The 17,035-nt window shown below is 37.2% G+C and overlaps 1 protein-coding gene across 5 annotated transcripts in view; it reads left to right on the forward strand.

Annotated features, from left to right (window-relative positions):
* Positions 1-17,035, forward strand: part of MCTP1 (multiple C2 and transmembrane domain containing 1) — a 230,857-nt gene that overhangs the window by 98,201 nt on the left and 115,621 nt on the right. For all 5 annotated transcript variants that reach the window (XM_063129601.1, XM_063129602.1, XM_063129603.1 and 2 more), the window contains 2 exons: positions 4,976-5,162; positions 9,827-9,920. In XM_063129601.1, the coding sequence (XP_062985671.1) occupies positions 4,976-5,162; positions 9,827-9,920 (281 nt within the window). The remainder of the gene's footprint in view (positions 1-4,975; positions 5,163-9,826; positions 9,921-17,035) is intronic.

Here is a 17,035-nt window from a genome sequence, read left to right on the forward strand (position 1 = left end):
CATTGTCCTGCCCGCATTTTTTCCTTCCCTGTCTTCGAAATTGGAAATTACCCTTCACACATTGGATGTCCGAAGAGCTTTAGCATTTTATAAACAACTAACAGAATCTTTTCGCAAATCACCTCGTTTATTTGTCTCTTACTCTGGACAACACAAGGGCATGCCTATTTCATCACAGAGACTTTCAGCTTGGATAGTTGATACCATCATGCTGGCATATCAACTAGCGGGTCTCTCTCTGGACACACCGATACAGGCGCATTCCACCAGAGCGATGGCAACGTCGACAGCATTTGGAAGGGGTGTACCTATTCCAGATCTTTGTCGGGCGGCAACTTGGTCGAAGCCATCTACTGTCGTTAAGCACTACCGCCTGGATACAAGAGCCAGAGCTGACTGCTCTTTCGGTAGAGCTGTTCTATCATTATTATTATTATTATTATTTATTTATATAGCACCATCAATGTACATATTGACATAGGACACCGACCCACCTCTGGTAAGTCAGCTCGCTAATCTCCCACTGTTGTGTGATGCACAGAGACCACGAAGAAGAAATGCAGGTTGCTTACCTGTAACCGTAGTTCTTCGAGTGGTCATCTGTGCAGTCACACAACCCACCCAACCATCCCCTCTTCGGTGTCGATGAGGTCTATAACTAAATGTTTTTTATTTGCTCTTCTATGACATTCTCATTGAAATAGATGTCCTTATATGGATAGGGTAATAGTGTCATGAAAACATTATCTCGGTGTCGATGTCTCCATTGATACTGAGAATTCTCTCGGTTCCGAGGCCACAATGTCGGTCTCCAGGATCTGAGGTAATGGGCGGGAACCCCCTCTTTGCGCATGCACACTCACGGCGTGGGGGAGCTATAGAAGTTTTTTCCCGAATGAGACTCCGCGCAGGCGCAGAGCCCCCACTGTTGTGTGACTGCACAGATGACCACTCGAAGAACTACGGTTACAGGTAAGCAACCTGCATTTCTCCAAGGCCTTAAAATTAGCCTTGGGCATTACTGCACCAGTACTCCCTCCACACCACTATTTGATGGCAGAGATATTCCAGTTTAGGGGTCATTGAGTTGTTCTGTTTGAGTTGGGAAACAATTTACAGAAGGTGGGAAGCAGGCTCCTTCCATGCAAGTGTTCTTCAGGAGCTCTAGTACATCTCGTTTCACTGTTGTTATATATAATGAAGGAATTTTGTGTACTAAGGATATCTGTTGAAGGCACAAATCCAATTGCTTTGTATCCTTTGACTTTTTGAAATGTGCTTTTGACTTTATCCAAGAATAGGCCTTTGGACCTTGCTGAATGGCTGTGGAACAGGATCAGGCAGGGAGTAGGTTCTCTTGTGTTCCCACACATGCAAGCAAGTCTCCTTGGGTGCCATATTGGACCCATGAAGTCTAGTTAAATGCAGGAAGTGGTAGTGGGTATTCCTTAGAGCCAGCTAGCTCTGCCCTACTTGCTATCTTCCTTGTCTAGAATAGAATTGTTTTTTCACTGCTGTACTACAGTTGGTTGCTTGTGCCACTTCATTTTTAGGCTGCTTGGTTGAAATCCTAATGAGAATGCCTCAAGATATTCTGCAGACAGTCATTAAGCTGAAGATATTTGGTGATTTAGAAATAAGCATCCACTTAGGCAAAATGTTAGGGTCAGTTTACACCGTATGTTTTATTTTTAGCAGGTGCAGGAGTGATCCTTGATATGCATGCACACACACACTCCTGAAGAAATTTCAGTGTGAAAAGAGGATGTTGTGTGTCCATCATTAGTATATGCATAAGCTCTACCCATGTGCATGCTTCAATTAATTTAAATGTTCTATATCAGGAATGGGAGAACTTCTTCTGGTTGTGGGACATAATGTCATCCATGGCCTGGATGACATCAGATGTGGCTATGCCCCTGACATCATCCTGCACCACCACATCCTCCCAATGGGGAAAGGCATGGTGTGGGAAAAGCCACCTTGACTGAGGTGCTGGTTAAAGTGCTCCAACTGCTGCATCATCTGGTACCCAGTTTTGGTGCACCCAAACTTTCTCGGCCACGTAAAGCAAGCATATACCAAAGCTGCTGTCCATCCCTCACCTAAGTCAACAGCTTCATCTAATCATCATCATCATCATCATCATCATCATCATCATCATCATCATCATCCCACACCTTCCCCTTGTTGGGAAGAACATGCGGCCAAGGAAGTGCTAGGCTCTCAATTGCCCTCCCAGTTGGGCAGTCAGATAGCATGCTAAGTAAAGGGAATCTCTCTGCCCCTCTCCCAAGTCCTCAGTAGCCTCCAGGGGACAGTGCATGGAGAGAGGGAGGGACCCATGGAGGCAGCCAAAGCTTTTACAGGCTACATGGAGAACCTCTGTGGTCTGGAGGTACCCACTGCTGTTCCATTTGCAGTTGGGGCAGCAAATCAAAAGTACCATGAAAATGATGATCTAAGAAGATTTAAAATATTAAATGATAATGAAATACACATCACCTTATCTTCCATGAAAACATTGTTTAATTTTACTGTGATATATGAAAGGTGAAAAAGTTCATCATGTATATGCTAAAGATGACAATGTTGCAGTGACATCACACCTGTTAAAGTAATAGATTTGGTTAACAAAATTGAAATCAGTACATAAATAACATATTCTTTATTCCAATTAATCACAGCAGGATTATTCGATTTTCTATTGAACTATATTTGATTACAGTTAAGGTGGATTGTTGTATACAAGTATCTAGCTATGAAGTGTACCATTAGGCAGAGTGAGGCAGCTTCTTCAGGCACCTAATTTTGGGTGTCATGAAAGAACAGCAAATTGTTATTTAATCTTTTACTGTTGTATTTTTATTGTCAGGGATGGGAAAAAGCTCTTGTGGGATTTTCTTCCCCAGGTGCCCAAAAAACTTGACCAGCTTTGGCTGGTGGGGGGCGGAGCGGGGAGGGGAGAGGCCACTTGAACTCAACCTCAGGCAGCAAAATATCTTGGGCCAATCCAGCTATGATTCTAAAGTAAATGGAGACTAGATTGTACATTACACCAATAATTTCTTCCAGATGCTATTAGAAAAAAATTAAAGAGTTCAAATTAAGAATTGAGGTAATAATAGGTACACAGTGATCAATGCATGCTTCAGCTGCATATTCTCCCATAGGACTATATCTGGAATTTCTGCTATCATGTTAATGGATGCCCATTGTATTTCCAGGTTTTTACATTAGCTTTTATTATTGTGGTTCCCTCCCCTATCCACCCCGCCCCCTGTCCTTCCTTCCACTTGCATGTGCACTTGGTTTAAAGATACGATAATTCTGGCCTGATTTGTCTAACATGTTTTCTGTTTCCTCTACCTCAGCAGTTGCACTGAGGCACTCTATACCACAGCAGGTGTGCTAACTTGCTCTTGCCCCTTCCTTGTAAAATAATTAACATAATGATTAATCCATTGCTGGTGACCAGAAGTCTTTGCCGATTAATAGAGATGATGTTGTTTTCATGCTTACAGATTAAAAGAACAGCTCTTTCAGGGCCAAACTAGATGTTACTTTTATGACATGGTTAGTAACCACAGCAGGATTTTTTCATTTGAAATATTTAATTCATTGGGATCCTAGCATTTGAGAAAGTGAGATTTAACCTTTCCATCTACAGCCAGAATTCTGACAAAAATTTCTTAGGCACATCAATTACTGTTAGAAAATTAAAAGCTCCCATTGATGCCAATAGGACCTTTTTTCCTTAGCACCAATTGCTGCATGGGAGGAGGATTATCATTGGAAATATGGATGATGTGGAAAGGGTCAAACGTCCCTTCCCCATGCACAGAGGTTCCAATGAAAATTAACTTCCCCTGCATGCCAAATATTAATTAAACAAAAGGGAAAAAACACCAGGAATGGTTGCAAACAACATAATGTTCCTGTTCAAACAACCTGCTAAGCCATGGTTAGGCCCCTAACTCTTTTGCAGCAAGTGGTTAGTGAATGTGTTGAAACCATGGTTATGTAGCCGCTATGGTTAGGAATGGTTCACACAACACAGTAAATCCTGGTTCACATGACATGCTTCCTACGCCATAATGTTTAGCTCAAAACTCTTAACCCATCATGGTTTAGCGTCTTGTCTGAACAGGGCCAATAAAAGTAACATCTCATTTGGCCTTCAGAGAAGATATAAAGAGTTCTACAAGGAAACTCTACTAGTTCTACAAGAGAACTCTTAAGCCATTCTAATTGTGCTACAGCACTTGAGAATACTGATGAGTCAACTTTTCTTGGTTTGATTTGGAAAAGGGCTTGTTAAACCATGCTATTTGTGCTGTCCACACCCACCCACCCAAGCCCAATTCCAAATTCAGAACCTGTTGTTCATCCAGTACTCTTACAGGGAGCACAAAAAGGTGCCTGCCCTCTTCCCTTTCCAATTAGCAGCACTGGCAGGTTTCTGTGGAAGCCTGCCAGCCTGTATTCCTGCCTCTCCTGGTGCCCTGAATGCTGCAACATCAAGGACGGAGGCACACCAATTTCAATTATGAACCAAGCTGGAGAAATAAAACTGGAATAAATGATATCATTATACAGTAGTGGATTATAAACTGGATAAACTTGTATTCTGAATCAAGTATTAATGGATTTCAGTGATGTCACTACTTATGAATTTAAAGAAGTTACTCTCATAAGAATAGTGAAAACATGCTTTAGTTCTAATATTGTGCTTTCTAAGCATTCTCAGTTACAAAAGCAGTTATATAATTCTATAACACATGAATGAATGAATGAATGAATTAAACAGCTGTGCCATGTTTCTCTGACAAAATTAGCTGAAACAGGAAAGAGTGGCTTCTAAAGACTGGGAAGGCCACCTTCATTTATTTATGCTTTGCACAGCTGAGTGCATGTCATTCCACACTGCATTTGTAAAGAAAGCTACATGCTAATCAAAAACATTTGTTTCTAGGTGCCAGGTTGACCTGTCAACCCTCAGTAAAGAGCAAACTCATAAACTGGAGTTGCCTCTGGAGGAAGGGGAAGGCTATCTGGTGCTGCTGGTCACCTTGACCGCCTCAGCTACAGTCAGCATCTCTGACCTCTCAATCAATGCCTTGGAGGACCTGAAGGAACAGGAAGAATTACTAAAGAGATATGTATGTAGTGCCTCTCTCTTGCTCTTACACTGTGGGATTACAGTATAAAAAACTGTAGGATTACAGCCTGAGAAACAGTGAAATATCGAATAAGAATATTCAGTGATGAATGGAAATTTAGCTTATTAGTACTACAAACCTTTCAAATTGATGATTTCAGAATGATGATTTAGTACTGCAGCCTTACATTAGCTAAATTAATGTCCACTACTAATGCCCAGATTCTGTTTTGAAGAGCCCTACTACATTTTGCTAAATATTATTCTATTAACTCTTGTTACACAGTATGTTTCAACTTCAGTCACTATGTGATTTTATTGCTATTGAGAAATGTAAAATTAATGCAATGCCATGATTAACAAGTTATTCTATTGAGTTACCCTCCAATATTAAGTAAAGTAGCTTAAGTGTTCAATAATACATAGACCAACTTTGCCATTGTTTAGAATATTAAGACGATTTTATTCCCCCTGGCTGCACAAGAACAGAGGTGTGACATGTTCCAAAATAATAACGATACTAAAATTTAAAATTCTGTATTGAATATTTTGAAAATCAATTATTTTATTTCCCAGCATCCTCATATTGTGTATGGTAGTGTGTAGTTTTAGTAAGCCAACAGCAAGGGGAGCTCTAACTCCAGCATTTAGTAATACTGAACTCACTAAAACTGACTTACTACACACAAAGAATAAAGAAGAAAAGCTATTTCCACCTAAAATTACAAAGCTTTTATTGTACAGTGGCGCCAGGTGTTTATAAGGCTTCTCTAGACATTCTGCCATTAAGCCAAGCTCTGACTAACAAAGGGCTCTTTAATTTTTTTTATTTTAAAATATTCCTATTCCCTGGCTGACATCCTTTCAATAACTGAATTTAATAAAGATGTACCTTATCAGGCTCTGCAGATAACATGAAGTGCTAGTACTAATGCTGTACAATATTCTTCAAACAGATTAGCAGGATGTGCGCTTCAGCAAATTTATTCTACCTATCTCCACTAAATCAGCTGTCTGCTAGTGCTTGTACAAATCATACACCAATAGTGTTATCATAAACACAGTTTAATAGAGGTGACTTAGCAAGGCTAAACATTAAATTTCCTAAACCAACTGAGAGCTAAGATACTATGTGCTATGTCTGAAAACTAATAATTACAAGTGTTATTTCAGATTTTGGTATCAACCAAGACAGCCTGTTCTGTCAGACTAGATCTTAATAGATATAATGGATTTCTGATGGATTAATTGCTGTGATACACATTCTGATACCAAGTAGAGAGAATCATATTTTTTCCTGGGTTAGTAGGTTAATGTGAAGCAAATGATACTGGCTATTCTGATAATTTTATAACATTATAGAAATATTGTCCAGTAAATCACAACTTTTGTGCACCTTGTGCCATTCCATCCCCCATCCCTAATTGTATAATCAGAGTATTATGCAATTATCAATAGGAAAAGAAGAGCATCCTTAAAAAAAGTCTTGATGTGGAGGAAGCATAGCCTTATCTGTGGATATTTCAGGCATTGAAATGTTTACCTACAAATTAAATTATTTTTTTCACTAACATGACTCATAGCTATAGAATGACAGCATAAAGAACATGAACATTGCATTTGTGGAACTCATATAATTTCTATATACTGCTTCCTGTGTTTGTGCTGTTATACCCTTTCAAATATATAGTGAACAATTACTGTACAATATTCATTTTATTAGCATTATTTAATATAATTTTATTTTTAAAGCTTACCTAAAGAGTCACTTCCAATTAAAATGCATTTTGCACCTATTTTTGAGACAGAAAACAGAAAATAAGCTGACATTGCCTTCAGATCAAATAGTCTTAGAAAATGACTCTATTATTGTCATTTAGCCATTTGTAGCAGAGCATCAGAGTTCTACAAATTAAACAGACATTACTGTTTGAACCATTATTTTATCACTGTTGTATGAAAAGATTAATTCCTTTTGGGGGGCAGGGAGGGCCATAATGGGTAGCAGACCAAAAGAGAGATTGTATGACCTTTTCAAAACGGGTATGCTGAACCCCTGCTCCCCCTTGTCACAGTTTAAAAACCAGAGAAGCTAGTTTAGTGAAGAAGTTGTTAGCATTCCATTTTTATTATGACATTTCACAGTCATCCGATTTAATGTCCCTTGACCGGATTGTCCACCGTGAGACGATGGGCTTGAAATGTTATTTAGAGCATTGATAAAAGGTGAGCAGTTCTAAGATGACAGCGAGTCATAAGGCTGGTGGTGTGACATTAATTTTCTCCATAACAGAGATGGAATAAGACGTCATGGTGACAAGCTGTCAATCAGTACTGGCCCCTCAGTGTATCTCAATGCCATAGGATGGGGTATTGGTTCTCCCATAATAGAGCTGAACTGAGATGCTCTCCCTGACAGCTGCTGCAGCCATACAGAAAATATATTATACAGCCTTTCATTAAAAAAATAAAGAGGACTCATCTCCAGAGCATTTCAATCTTTTCCCATCTATTGAGGGCTGAAAGGACTCTCGGCAAATCATAGATTTCTCTGCTATGGAAATTTCAGTCCTTCGATACTATCCAAGTTCCAAGGCCTTCAACAATAATCATAAATAAGAAGGCTGACAATCAGCTGATAAATCATTACTTTAAGTTGCATGTTATAAAGTAATGTATTAAAGTCATTTGCTTTTCACAAAGTCCTACAATAATATTCTGTAGTATGTCACTGGCCCAGATTGTCAGAATGTGCAGTAAATTGCACTGAATCAGCTGACTAGCTGAATCTAGAAGTTCAAACTATAATTACCCCACATAGCCCTGACAAATAGTAACGACTGAAATACTGCAATGCCTTTTTGTGTGCGTGGAATGTGTGTGTGTAAAAAAAATCAACATGTTTTTGCTTTATATTATAGGAAATGTGATGTAACTATAGTTTCAAAAGCAACAAAACTAACATTACATTTCTCTATGCCTGACCTTCTTGTGTTACATGGTATGATAACTTGAAAATATCTGAATTAAGATAGAAGCTTTGATAAAAAGCCACCAAGCCTTGTTGAGAATTGTAACAAATGACATACTACCAGCAAACATCTGATTCTGATGCTATCTCTAACATATCTTCCAGAACCAGGCAGTTTCAAATCATATAAATAGAATGTAAAATTACTTTGTTTAGGATTGATCAATGATTAAACAAATTTCAGATGGGTAAATATTAAGAAATTAAATGTTAATCTTTGTAGTGAATGGCCTGTGTTTCTATAGAACACTGTAGATATAAATGTATTTATATTTGAAAATTGGTGTACCATATAACTGTTTTCTCACAGCTCAGTATACCAAGGTCAGATCTTCTCTGTTCACAATAAGCGTCTTATGGGATTTATATTGTGGGTTTTGCGTCTGCCTCTTATTGGTAAAATGTTTGTTTTAACACATTAGTAGTTGATGTTTCAAACAGAAAATATTCCATTTTTTCCAGGGCAGTACGCTACTAACAATTATTAATCAAGCATTAACAAAGCAAAAGGAAAATGAATCTATAAGTTTATTAAAACCCAATTGTTTTTGTTAATGGATCTTAAACCATTAAATGTTTAGAATTCCTGCTATTTCTGTCTTCCTGTCACTTCTTTTGTGTTTTAATACTTGTCTTATTTTGAAAGACCAAACTGTATCTGTGTAAGAATGCTGAGCTATTGATTATATACCTTTATTGAGTATCTAATACAAAGTTTTATACCAAAATAATATAAGAAATTGATTAACATAATACTTTGTGGGGAAAGGTATTCTCTTTTTCCTTCTTGTATGGGATTTTAGGTTCAAGGTCAGTTGTTGAATGAATTACAGAAATTTTGTCAAGATATCAGGAAACTGCTGGAAAGGTAGCTACTTCCTTTAGAAGCTTGTGTGGATATGTACAGTTAGCAAATGTCTTGTTCAAAATACTTCTTAAAACTTTCAGTATGCACTTGCATTTTAACTCTAGGCTTTGAAGCTCTATCTCAGAATGGGTTGTATTTCTGATTTATACTATTCAGAAACATGTTTTGATGCATTGTGACCTGGGCATATTGTTTCAGTACCATATTGGTACACTATTTATTTCAATTAAATATTGACATATTTGGAATAAATAATGCACAAACATGAAGCTGAAAGATAAGTGTGGGGATTTAGAACTTCTAGGGTGCATGTTTAGACTGAAAAAAGTCCTACAAACCATGCTTTTCATGGTTTTAATTTTTGTGAACCGCACAGAGACCTTCGGCTATTGGGCAGTATAAAAATGTAATAAATAAATAAATAAATAAATAAATAAATAAATAAATAAATATACAATTCCCACCATGTCCTAGCCAGCATGGCTCGGGAATGCTGGGAGTTGCAGGACTTTTTTCTGCATAAACATGCATAGGATTGCACCCTTAAAATCCAATATTGGGAATGGAAATCGGTGGTTTTTTTACACTCAATGGAAACGAAGATATGTTGGAAATATGTAGTTGATAGGCAATCAAAATGTCCAATTTAAGAATAATTATGTAGACCATTGTAAAATCTGACTGCAAGACAAGGGACTGCTTATTGCCTCTTTTTCCTCTCTTTGAAATCTCAGTCTGACTTTATAATTTTGTATGTGTGTTCTAGAGTCTAGTACGGATGTTTCATAACATAAAGGATGTGGGATTTCTGCAGGTGAAGGTCATCAGAGCAGAAGGTTTGATGGCAGCTGATGTTACAGGCAAGAACTGTTTCAAATTTGCGGTTTATAACCTTTTACAAAATTAGCAGTGAGGACAAGATATGAAACTTAGTTTGCTAAGGTTTTTTTTTTTTTTTTGGCTAATAATGAATTCTGTAATTTCTTTAAATCATTTTACAAACAAACCTGTCTGGGCTTTTGACAGCTCAGAACTTTCTGATAGACCTTACTGAAAATATGCATTGAAAGGGTGAAACGATGCATCACAGTCCTCCAAAAAGAACTCATGAGTTTCATGTTGTGAGGCATCATTCTCAGTGGGCTACAGAATAATCAAACAAAACTGAATTAAGTACTTCACAAGATAAAGTTGTCAGTGTTTTGTGGTATGACAAGTTCACATGTTAGTCTGAATTAGTCTTTTTAAAAATTGGGAAAGCAAAGGAGGACTTGAAATACAGCTTGAAATTCGTGTTTTTGTGTTAGATGTTCCTCTGAATATGCAATATATTTATGTAAGTACCCTGGATATTATCATCATACATGTTGCTCTATTTATTTTATTACATTTATATGCAACCATTCTTCCATGGAATTCAAGATGCGGTTCCCAGGTGGTCTTCCATCCAGGTGTTGATAATGCTCAGACCACCTTAGGTTAAGGAAGGTTGCTGCATCATGTGCCATCAGACCATATCTTCTAAAGTTGCAAGCAACATATATTTGGGGTCATTATGCCTTGATCCAGAGATGCCTGCTTTCTAAAACCACTGCATAGAACAGGTCCCATGCTCTTAAGTTTCAGAAAGCAGGCATACCCGTCAAAGGTGGCTATGTCTTTATTGGGTACCTGATCTCTTTATTGGAAGTGCAGTAGTTCCTTGTGCAGCAATTTCCACTTTATATTCCAACGAGCATTCTCTTAATTTGTCCTCCATCATGATTTAACAGCGGCTTTTTGTTGGTTGGTTTGGTTTTATGACTTTGGGTGAAATCCGTCAGTGCTCGTGCAACCCCTGAGCTCCTCCAAAATCTGCTGCATTTCAAGAGAAGAATTTGAGGTGGGGGAGCTGCAGAGAAAATGGGGAATTGCCATTTCACTGACGGAAGCCATTGCATTGGTGGGAGAGATTAATTGAATACCACCTCTTGTATTTTGAAGATTTGTGATAGTATTGTGAGTTGTCTTGGGTACAGAAAAGTGGGATAGAAATCCTTTAAATAATCATTTGCATCTGCAAGTGACAGCAGATAAGAAGAGGATAGTATGCTGCAGTTGTACACTTGTTCATTTGTAGTCTGAGCATGGGTCCATTTTCCCAACCTGGTATTATCTATACAACTTGATACAATATATGTTGGTACCTGTGGAACACACTGTTACGCATGTGCAAGAGTTTCCAGCTGCCAAAGGTAGGCAATTTGGATTGTCTAATCCAAAAAGTTTCAGTTTTGTATTTGTTGATAATGCTGAATGTAGAAAAATAGTACTGTTAAAACAAATGCTTTATAATAGGGTGTACCACTTACACTCTGCCGTTTTTACAGGTGGGAATGAAATGGCAGTCTTAGTAGACACCATTTGTGTGAAGATCTCTTATGGGTCCTGCTTGCACAACAGAATGAGCAGCAGTATTGGATACTGCCCATTCAGTTTGCCTTTAGGAAAATGTATTAATGGTGTAAGATGTTAATGGCGGTGTGTAAAACGATGATACATTTTTCTGCAGCAGTTCTAGAAAGGCACTATTTTCTCATTTCTGAAAATAATAAAAATGTTTGTGGAGCACAAAATGCCATATCTTCTCTAGGGGTACCTGGAGAAAAAATTCTAGAGATTCCTTTGATTTTAAAATCCAGTGCGGTTTAGAGAGAGTGCGTACATGTGATGTTCAGGGGGCAATCCTTTAAATAATTTAATCTCATCTTATTCATACATCGTTGTTTCCGGATATTTGAATAATTCATCTATTTACAGAACTACTAGTAAACCTGTTTGCTAATGATACACATTTAAATCTAGTTATTTGATAAATAATATCCACGTTTTACTTGGCATGTTCACCAAACATACATAGAAAATAGTGTTGTTTAAAGATTTTACCACTGGAAATGTATTAGTCTGCTTCCAAGCTCAAGTTTGAACAATGCTTAGTAAAACTTGGATGTAAATTAATTTTTATTATTGGATTGGTTTCATTCCTTACAATTGCATGTGTTGAATCTGACACAGTTTTAATACTTCCTCTTGTTGTATTTAATTGATTGCAAATAGACCTGTTCTCTCGGGTCCATTTCAAACGTATCAATAATCCAGAATACTTTTAATCCTTATCATGAAGGAGGCAAAGTGCTGGTACATGCTACCTGATCGCTCCCACTGCAAACAGGAGTGGTTAAGCAAACTACAGAACTTCCATCCATGGTTTGGTTAGAATTATATGTGAACCAGGAATTCTGGCTTGTCTCTCCCCCGACAAGCCAGAGAAATAACCCATTGTTTCTTCTTGGGTTATTTCTTTGGCTTGTTGAGGGAGTTGCAAGCCAGAATTCCTGGTTCATAAGTAATTCTAACCAAACCATGGATGGAAGGTCCATGGTTTGTTTAGCCACTCCTACTTCCAGTTTGCACCAGCACCTGCCTTATTCATGATAATCAAGAATTTTTTTAATTATTAATATTAATTTATATAGCACCAACAATGTACTTGATGCTGTACAGTATGTACAAATAAAACAACAACAGTATCCTGCCCAGAGGCTTACAATCTAAAATCACATTAAAACATATGAGGAGGAGGAGTTACACAAAGACAAAATAAGTGAATAAACGAAGCATTGTGAACAATAAATCAGGCTAGGATTCCAAAAGCTATGGAAAAGAGATGAGTTTTCTATTTAGTAAAAATCTGGGTTATTGTTTGTTTATTTCAGAAGATATCTATATCACTTTTCATTAAAAAAAAAATCCAAAGCAGTTTACAAGATACAAACATGATGAAATACCATGATACTAATCAACAAAATTGTTTCATAAACATTCAAGTAAATAATTGTTGGCCCATAATAGTAAATTAAAAAGTTCTGCATATGAATTAGGCTACAATTCTGTGTTTACTTACATAGATGTAAATCCTGTTGAAATCAGTGGGTTTTCATCGTAAATATGTTTAGGATTGTGCTCTAAAACTTTGCATTATATAGAAACCTGCATAGTCAGGTACAGGAGGTTCCCCACTTCTGAACATGGTGATGGTGGCAGCAGGATCAGAGATGTAACTTCTGCGCTTAGACCTGTTACCCCTTTCAACATGTTTATCCTTTTCACACAAGTTAAACATGGATAAGGCTGTTGTATTTCTAAGATCCAAAATACTTATCTACAAAGTACCAGTTTGGTTGCATCATTTTCCTTTAGGCTAGAATACCTCATATTAAATTCCTGAAAATGAAAAAAGTAATAAGTAGAAATTGATCTGTTAAGGTTTAATTTTTAAAGTCTATAATATTATGCCATTAATCATGAGGGCTGGGTGGGAAGTTTTATAGACTGCAATCCTGTGCCCAATTACCTGGGAGTAAGCACCATGGTACTCAACGGGACTGATAGCTGAGTAGATATGTATAGGATTGAGCTCTTAATCTTTTAAATAACAATACATTTTACCATGCTTTAAAAGTGCCTTCCAAAATATATTTTTGTTGTAATTCTCTTTTCTAAATAATCACCAACTGAAACATTATGTGAGTAAATCCCCTTCTCAAATTACAACCCAAACAAGCAATTCTTTCTATAAACACATACCCCTAGTTGAATACTATTGCAATAAGCTACTTCAGCTATAAGCCTGTACTAAAAGCTTTATCTCAATAGAATAGTGTTGATAATGTACTTAAATGTTAGTACACTTTAAAAAAAAAGCTTTGGTGACTAGGTAGACAGTATTCAACTCCCACGCAGTTATATACACTGGGCAAAGGCACAAGAGTAAATTGCAGTAAGAAAGACCCTGGTCAGATGACACACTAAGCAAGTATGGTTAACCATTTTGAGCTATACATGGATTAGTGTGTTGTGTGAACCATTCTTAACCCCCATGGTGGCTACATACCAAAGTTTAAACATACTAACCATTTGTAAAACGGTTAGCGGCGTGATCATGGCTTAGCGTTTTGTCTGAACAGCCAAAAGGGCTTTCACAGTCTTAGTGAGTACATGGACTAAGATTTAAGGCATCATACTATTCCATTATTTCATTTCATTTGTAAGAATGGCCCATAAAGAAGGAATACAAGGATATGCTTGTATTCTTGTATGCTTAAGAGCCCGACTTGAATTGTGTAAGACATCGAGTTAGACTAAGTTAACTTGAAACAGTGGTTCAGCAAATGATAGTGCTCAGATTGGCAACCAGCCTTATGAATGAATGTTTCCCCTTCTCTACAGAAAGCTTTCCCCTCTCCCTTCCCTTTCTGGAATTACATGCACTGACTCATACAATGATTCCCTTGTAAATGCCTGTGGAATGTCAGCTAAGGATGTGAATGACTAAGCAAAGGTTTGCTTCTTGCTCACCAGTGTCAGGTATGTGCGGGAAATGCAGGTAGACTGTAGGGTAGATGAGCACACTGAGGCACCTTTATGGTAATTACCAAGTCCCAAAACTTGTTGCTTGTAGACAAGATACAGATTGCCTTTGAGGCTAACTTGGCATATCCACTCAGCGTCCACTTCTATCAAAGGCCAGGTGATCTTGCCCAAAATGGTCAGAGGCTAGTTGCCTGATGGAGGTCGAATCTAGCTTCCCACACAGACCTTGCAGATTCTGTCGGTATGCAAAAAATGTGGCCCTACTTCAACCATTCAGTTATGTTCCTTTATTACTGTCCCTGCTCATAGACCTTTCACAATGAAGCACCACAGTATATCAAAGGTTGTGTAAAATATCACAAATAAGGAAGAAACAGCCTCTAGCATATACACTACAGTGGACCATTAAAAATATAAATACAGCCTTTGCAAAGTCTTATAGAATAGCTTACACAAACAAAATAACTTCCCTGAGTTGAGGTGTGTGTCACTTTTCTCAAGCAATATTGTTCCTCTATGTTGGAAGCAACTCTTCCTAGTGGAAAGGAATTTTTGTATCCAAGGTGTGATTATGAGGAACACGGCTTGCATCGGTGTATATGTAATGTGTGAAACCATGTTTTAATGCTAGGAAGGAAAGGGGGGAATTGCTCAGGAGAGGGGAGGAAAGAATTCAAGAAAGTCTGTGTTTGGAGCCAGCAATATATTCTCAACAAACCCTAGTATCTTGCAAGAATCATACCCTAATATATAATTATATAATTAAATTGTGCATACACATTTTAAAAATTAGACATAACGTACAATAAACCACTTGGTTATTTGTTTTCTTTTAACTGCAGAAATTAGAAACATTTTTTCCCAAAGGAAAATATTTACCTAGTGTAAGGATGGGCCAGTATGTAACCTATAAAAGACATGTGATCACCTCTGTCAGTTATAGATTGAAACTTGAGAAACTCCAGATATTATTTCAGTTACTTGGCCACTGAGTTGCTGCACAGACACACTGGTACACAGAATTAGATTATAGGACTTCAGTCATGTTGCAAAAAACTAATTCATGATTGGCACAAAACTCCCATTTCCGATGTAGGCACAGAAATAGTCACTGGAATTGTGATCCAGATGATGCCAGCTTCCAATAGTCCTATTTCACTAGTGCAATTCTATGCCTAAGGTTTATGGGGTGTTTCAGTGGCTGCTTTAACTGTAATGGCACAGACCTTTTGTGGCACCTGTACAGATGAAGAATCTGGGATGCCATAAACTGAAGATTTCTAGCCTTTAAAGTAATGCAGACAGGTTTGTAAATGTGACTTCAGTGTGTGCTAAATGTCACGAAAGCTTGCAGTGAAAGGGACCTCATATTCATCTTGCTCCAGATCACATGGTTCTTATACAGGAACTAGTTCAAGGTCATCTTATCTTATGGGAAAGAATGAGAAAATAACCTATTTTAGAATAAATGCAGTACTTCAACCATGTTAGCTTGACAGGCTCCATGACAAATAAAAAGCTATATTAAAAACATGTAGCTAAAGTATGTGAATTCTTGTCTAACTTTGTATTTGTTGATACTGAAGTAGTTGCCCATTCTTGCCCCCAATGACAGAGAAGTAAAAAGAAAGCAGTATAAAAATTATGTTGTTCATTGGATAAATGAGAGAAGAGAGAGAAAATTGGTGTAGTTTCTTGAAATAAATTTGCATTTTGATTATTATTGTTAGAAATAATAATATAGTAATGAAAAGCAGGGTATCTTATTGAAACAGAATGAGAGCTTGGGACTCAACTTGCCAAATAGTTAGCAAAAACAACAATCTAGACTGCAATCGTATACTTGCTTACTTGAGAGTAAGGCCTATTGAACTCAATGGGACTTTTCTCTGACAAGACATATGTAGGATTGTGCTGTTAGGCTTTTTCTTCCCTTTCGTCTCTTGGGGATGGTTTCTTATTCCCCAGGGGAAAATTCACAGCTTCTAAGTGGAGGCCAACAACTAAAGAAAAACTGGTAGAAAGCAAAGCGAGGAACCCAATTAAATGAAGTGAATTATTTGCAATACAGTAAAAGGTCATTTTATTTAGATTCACTCTTTAAGATGTCTAACGAATAATATTTCTGTATTGTATCTTAAATCATTATATTTAAATAATTTTATTTATTTATTTAAAATAGAGTATTGTAGACAGAATCAAGCAAATGACAGTATAAACGTTCTGTTACATCATTGACGATTCTGATGTGAAATAATTCCCCAATGCTGTGAGTCTGCTTGTTTAATAAGATGGTGGTTATTTTATTAGGTATTTTCCTGGTGTGTTATTTAAAAAGACTAGAATTATTGATGGAAGTTTATTTAAGAAACAATAACAGTGGAAATGATGTTGAATCTTTTTATCTGCTGCCGCTAAGTGAACCTTATTTTTTCTTTAAAAAGAACAACCAAGACTCATTAGTGGAGCAAAATCTAAGCTGCATTTGACAGGCTGCCTAGAAAACAGTTTATTTTTGCTATCTGTGGGTTTTAATTAAGATGTGTTCAATTATAGTCCCCTC

The sequence above is a fragment of the Elgaria multicarinata genome, chromosome 6 (genome assembly GCF_023053635.1).
Source record: "Elgaria multicarinata webbii isolate HBS135686 ecotype San Diego chromosome 6, rElgMul1.1.pri, whole genome shotgun sequence".
NCBI lineage: Eukaryota > Metazoa > Chordata > Lepidosauria > Squamata > Anguidae > Elgaria > Elgaria multicarinata.